Source organism: Nelumbo nucifera, chromosome 3 (assembly GCF_055504915.1).
Source record: "Nelumbo nucifera cultivar China Antique chromosome 3, China Antique-T2T, whole genome shotgun sequence".
NCBI lineage: Eukaryota > Viridiplantae > Streptophyta > Magnoliopsida > Proteales > Nelumbonaceae > Nelumbo > Nelumbo nucifera.
This window is the reverse complement of record NC_142651.1, coordinates 37,188,375-37,194,915: the sequence shown is the minus strand read 5'-3', so window position 1 is coordinate 37,194,915 and position 6,541 is coordinate 37,188,375. Positions and strand designations below refer to the sequence as shown.

The 6,541-nt window shown below is 48.0% G+C and overlaps 1 protein-coding gene across 1 annotated transcript; it reads left to right on the top strand.

The window, feature by feature from the left end:
• Positions 1 to 637: 637 nt before the first annotated feature.
• On the top strand, positions 638 to 1,489 carry LOC104595122 (uncharacterized). Its single transcript, XM_010255713.1, has one exon. It carries the CDS (start codon positions 638 to 640, stop codon positions 1,487 to 1,489), a length of 852 nt encoding a protein of 283 aa, XP_010254015.1.
• Positions 1,490 to 6,541: the final 5,052 nt, after the last annotated feature.

Here is a 6,541-nt window from a genome sequence, read left to right as displayed (position 1 = left end):
GTTCCTCGCAGGGGCAGACGAGGTGAGCATGTGTGTAACCTTTTCCATCACCTTCAGGGGGTTAGCCAGACGGTGGTACAGAAGTTTAGCATCAAGATAGATCAAGAGCTAGGGTCAGTTCGTAGACATGTTTACTGCACACTTCATCACTAGTAAGAAGTGCCTAAAATCTCCAGCGAGCCTTCTGAACGTGGTCCAGAGGGAGAATGAGTCAATTAGAAATTACGTCAAGCCCTTCAACAAGGAGTGTTTGCAGATACCCGACCTTGACCCATCCGTACGCTTGACTGCAGACCATAAAGGAGTTCAACATGTCGAATTCTCTTGGCACCTCGGGGTGCACCCACCAAAGACAATCAAGAAGTTCCTCGATGATGCCGAGAAATTCATGAGGACGGAGGAGGCTCTCGGGTCCAAGGCAGAAATCCAGTAGGGAGAAAAGAGAAAGAGAGATGACGAAGGAGCCAGTAGCTGCAAGCATCGGCAAAGGAAGAGAAAATTTCCCAGAAGAAGTAAGCCACCGCATAAAAGAAGCAAATCACCACCTCAGGGTTCTACCTCAGGTCAGCGATCTAGGACCCCTCCAGTTGAAAGGACCACCTACATTCCCCTCAATGTAAAATGAGGTGAGATCTTGATGGCGATCAAGGATTCCGGCTATGTCAAGTGGCCGCCCAAGATGCGAGGAGATCCAACAACTAGGAACCCAAATGTCTATTGCCACTTTCACCGTGACATCGGGCACAACATAGAGAATTGCCGAAACCTCCGTGATGAAATCAAAGAGTTGATTCGCCATGGGTATCTAAAGAAATTCATCCAGCATGAGGACAGGGAGATAGTGGACCGGCAGGCCGATCAGAGAAGGGAAGCTCCAAAGTCGAGTAGAAGGAACAATCAACCACCTCAGCAACAGTCTCCACCAGAGGACAGGCCTATCTACGAGGTGATCAACATGATCACCAGTGGGTCCATCGTTGCGGGGTGTACTACAGCAACAGGAAAAACCTCAATTTGGAAGATAGAGAACGAAGATGAGAACCCACCGAAGTGGCCTAGGGTAGAAGATCCCATCTACTTTACCGAGGGCGATGCGTGTGGGATCCAGTATCCGCACAATGATGCCCTCATCATCAAACTTGTGATCGACTTCGAAGTAAAGCAGGTATTGGTCGATTCAAGAAGTTTGGTAGATATCCAATTTTTAGAAGCATTCGACAAGCTACAGGTAAAGCGGGAGGATTTGAAGACAACAGACACGCCCTTGGTCGGGTTCAACGGCGAGGTGGTTAGGCCTCTCGACCAAGTTACAATACCAATTGCAGCGGGAGCATGGCCCAACTCAATGCGCTTCAAACACACGTTTTTGGTGGTTGTGACTTCGTCCCCCTACAAAGTCCATCTTGCATGCCCTACGTACGGTGGTGTCGACTTATTACTTGTCCATGAAATTCCCAATGAGCTGCGGAGTGGGGGTTGTACGAGGTGACCAGCTTGAATTGCACAAGTGCTACATAGTTGCATTGAAGGGCAAGGCAAAGTTGGTGGAAGACGTCGAACTGGAGCCACCCCCCGAGCATGTAGAGGAACGAGCTGCCCCAATGGAGGAAATAGTCCAAGTACTGGTCTCTGAAGCCGAGCTGACGAAGACCCTCCAGATCGGTGCCCTGCTAAGCGAACCACTTTGGTCGCAACTAGTAAGTTTCCTACTTGATAATTTAGATGTTTTTGCTTGATCTGCGGCAGAAATGTCCGGCATAGACCTTAGCATAATAACTCATAAAATTAATGTGGACCCCTTAGTCAAGCCAGTTAGACAAAGAAAACGAAACCTCGCCCTAGAGCGGTGGAGGAAAGTTGACGAGGAGGTCGGGAAGCACCTCGCAACAAACTTCATTAAGGAGGTCCAATACCTGAGCCGAGTGGCCAACCCTAAGCTGGTGAAGAAGACCGATGGAAAGTGGCACATGTGCATCAACTACACCGACTTCAACAGAGCCTGCCCGAAGGACTGCTTTCCCCTTCCTAGAATAGACCGCCTGGTAGACGCGACCTCGGGGCACAAGTTGCTGAGCTTCATGGATGCTTACTCTGGCTACAACCATATTAGAATGGACTTAGCTGACCAAGAGAAAATAGCTTTTGTAACTGAACTACGGCTATACTACTATAAAGGAATGCCCTTTGGACCTTGGAGCAACTTTCTAGTGACTTGTAAACAAAGTTTTTGAACCTTTGATTGGAAATAAAGTAGAAAGTTATGTTGATGACATGGTTGTGAAGACCCAGTTTTCAAACTCTTTAATCGATGATTTAAACCATGTTTTTCAAATTTTAAGGAAATTCAACATGAGTCTCAACCCGAACAAGTGTGTCTTCGGGGTCACGTCGGGCAAATTCCTTAGCTATATAGTGAACTGACGTGGCATCGAAGCCAACCCGAATAAGATAAAGGTCATACTAGATATGAGGCTGCCCCAAAAAATAAAAGAAGTTCAAAGGTTAACTGGCTGGGTAGCCGCCCTAAACTAGTTTATGTCTAAATCGACAGGCTGGTGTTTACCTTTTTTTAAAGCACTCAAAAAGAATGAAGACTTTGAGTGGACCGAAAATTGCCAACTCGCGTTTGACGAGATGAAAAAATACCTAAGTACAACACCAGTTTTAACCCGACCTGAGGAAAGAGACAAGCTGAAGCTATACCTCTCTGTGAGTGACAAAGTGGTCAGCTCGGTACTAACCAAAGAAGTAGACTAGGCCCAGCGAACCGTTTATTATGTAAGCAAGGTTTTGCAAGCAACAGAGACCAAATATCCCGACATCAAGAAGCTAGCCTATGCGTTGGTAGTAGAAACTCAGAAATTGCATTCATACTTCCAAGCCAACACGACCATCCTCCTCACCAACAAACCCTTAAGGCATGCTTTTCTAAAGTCGGAGGTGTTAGGTAGATTGACGAAGTGGGCCATTGAGCTGAGCAAGTACAACATCCGGTTCGAGCCACGCACAGCAATCAAAGATCAAGTCTTGGCAGATTTTGGGGCGGAATGTACGTTCAGCACGCCGGCCCCTGAGGTGGCTGAGCCAGTTGGCACATTGGAGGTGTCAACCAGTGCAACACTGGTCTCGGTCGGTGGAGCCCTAGATCCTCCATGTAGACGGCTCATCTAATCAGCGAGGAAACGGCACTGGACTCATACTATATGGGCCGAGTGAGGTGAAGTTGGAATACGCTCTCCGGTTCGAATTCGAATAATTGAACAATAAGGTGGAGTATGAGGCATTGATAGCCGAGTTGAACTTAGCAAAAGAGATCGGCGCAAAGCACCTCATAGTATGCAGTGACTCCTAGTTAGTCGTGAACCAAGTGAACGGTGAGTTCCAAGCTCGGGATCCTACAATGATAGCTTACTTGGCCAAAGTAAGGGAACTCTTGCCGACCTTCTTCTCCTGGTTTATCCAGCAAGTACCAAGGTCAGAGAATGCTAAGGCCAATACATTATCATAGTTGGCAAGCACAAGTGACAACCCCATGAGAACGATGTATATAGAAGACCTGCCTCGGCCCATCATTCTCGGGGGGGTGGGGGGAAAAGAGGTCGCTCCCGTGTTGCAAGCAAAACTGCGGTGGATTCACGTGCTCGTTGACTTTCTGATCCATGGGACCCTATCATCAGATCGTAACACAACTAGGCAGGTAGAGCGTCAGTCAACACGGTACGTCATTATCGACGGGCGACTATACAAAAGATCCTTTACGCACTCCTACCTACATTGCTTGTGGCCTTTGGAAGTAGACCGGGTACTCCACGAGATCCATTAAGGTCTCTATGGAGGACACCTGGGGGCAGGGCGCTTGCCCAAAAGGCGCCAAGGCAATGGTATTATTGGCCCACCATGAAAGTGGATGCACTCGAGCTCGTCAAGAAATGCGACAATTGCTAGAGGCACACCAACATCCTCCATCAACTCGCCACCCACCTGAGGTATCTGACCAACCCGTGGCCTTTTGCTCAATGGGGGATAGACATTCTCGGTCCATTCCCATTGGCAACTGGGCAAAGAAGATTTTTAGCCGTGGCAATTGGCTATTTCACAAAGTGGGTTGAAGTCAAGCACTTATAACAATTACAACTCGGAACATGCTGAACTTCTTCTGGAAGAACATAGTCTGTCGGTTCAGATTACCCAAGGTGTTGATATCGGATAATGGGAAGCAGTTCGAAGATATCAAGTTCCAGAAATGGTGTGTCGAGATGGGAATCCAATAGAATTTCACTTCAATGGCACACCCATAGGCAAATAGACAAGCCGAGGTGACGAACAGGGCCATCTTTCGCAAACTGAAAATTCGCTTGGCACGAGCTAAGGGGTTGTGGGTGGACGAGCTGCCCAGTGTCCTATGGGCCTATAGAATGACTATCAAGACCGCAACAGGAGAGACGCCATTCAACTTGACGTTTGAAATGGAGGTCGTGATTCCAACTTAAATTGAAGTACCAACTCTACGGCTTGAAGCATACGATGAAGAGGCTAATGATGACGAATTGTGAACCCACCTAGACCTGATCGAGGAAGTATGTGACCTACCAACAGTAGGTAACTCGGTATTACAATGCCTGGGTCAAGCGACACCATTTCCGAGTTGGTGACCAAGTACTCCGGAAGGTGATGGTACCTGAGCCCGGCATAGGCAAGCTTGGTCCGAACTGGGAGGGTCCGTAAAGGGTAAGACGAGTTTTCAGCAAAGGCACGTACGAGCTCGAAACGATGGAAGAAAAACAGGTACCTCGCGCTTGGAACATTGACAACCTAAGGAGATATTACATATGAGCCTGTAAGTCAAGCATCCACAAAAATTTATTAAGTCCCAAGGACCACAGAGCTAGTCAGAGCGTGAACAAGAGAGTGGACTATGAGTCGCTCCCAGAGCCTAAGGGCTAAGGTGCCGAATTAATAAAAGATCTTGGCACTACATAAGATCCAATCGTCTCCTCAACATGGGCAACATAAGACCCAGCCGCCTCCTCGGCATAGGCAGCATAAGACCCAATCGACTCTTCGATATGGGCAACATAAAACCTAGTCGCCTCTTTGGCATGGGCAAAATAAAGTAGTTCGTGTTCAGCCTCACCAGTGTGCAGATAGGTCGAGCACATACCCTACAGTGTTGGCACACCTCGGCTTACATTGACTTCGGACTATTCCTATCTATGTCGTACTCACCAGCTCGACACCTTGGGAGTAATCTACACTTCGAAAATAAAATATTGCGCGATTGAACACAGGACGAAAAGCAAAATATGTTTCACTACTACATTACAAAAGGAAGGCTTAGTACATTTCAAAAAAATGGGGGAGGAAGGAAAAGGAAAAAGCTACTGCCAAGCTCGGAGACCCGGTATACACTATATTAACAGGGAGGTCCAAGAAAAGAGGCAAATGTCAATCTTGATGGGGCTCCTCGCCCCCTCCTTCGACGTGCTCAGGATGCCTTGTCGGGTCCACTTCCATAGATGTGTTTGTAGCAGCAACGTCATCAGTCTCCATGACCTCGTCGACTGCCACGTCTAAGCTACCCAACTTCTCTCCAGCTTCTTCACCAACGTTGTCATCACCATCCTCCTTGAAGTCTGAGTCTTCCTTCTCTGCCTAGATCACCGTTTTCGTAAAAACCCCGATGGTAGTGAGCAGCTTGAGGTTGAGCTGAGGGAACGCACGCCTAGCCAACCAATGACAAACTTTGAAGCCCTTGTAGAATGACAAGTTAGCCATTCCGTTCACAAAATCATCGAACTTCGGAGAAGACTTGTAAGCCCGAACAACAAGAGTACCAGCCTCCTTTATCTCTTGAGAGAAGATGGCCTCACGATCGACAAGGAGAGCATTGTGATTTTTGACCTCTTTTTCTAGCTCGCGGATACGCTCATCTCTTTGCTTCACCTCGGCCTCCCACTTCCTCGCCAAATTCACGGCCTTCAGTATCTTGGTCTAGCACTTCGTCACTTTAGATTCGGCAAACTGTAATTTGGCCTCAGTAGCAAGTATCTTGGCTTCAAACTCTTCACATTCGATTCGGAGACTTGCAACAATGCCATTTGACGATCAGACTGCTCCACCAGCGAATGGATCATTGAGTTTGTCTGTAAGAAAATCACATCAATTAGTAAGGCGAAAAACACAAAGGGCAGAGGAGTGAGTTCGGAAATATACCACCATCAGATGACCCCAAGTCGTGGCAACAAGCTTAGAGTGTAGCATCCCATTGTACTTGGAGATTTCAGTGGGGAAGATAGCTTCCTTTCTCTTGAGAGTGGCAACTCGAGCATTGAAGATGCTCTAGTCCTCCTCGGGGACTACGTCAGAAGCAGCAACCTTGGGTTGGATGGGCTGGGGCTGGGGCTCCTAGGCCACCTCGGGCTTGCGAACTGGCGACTTGGCTCCTTGGTCATCTTTGACAAGGTCAATCACCGGGGCATCCTCCATCTTTGTCAAAGCAGTAGGAACAGTGGGAGCGGCGACGGGCTCGGTGGCTGAGGGA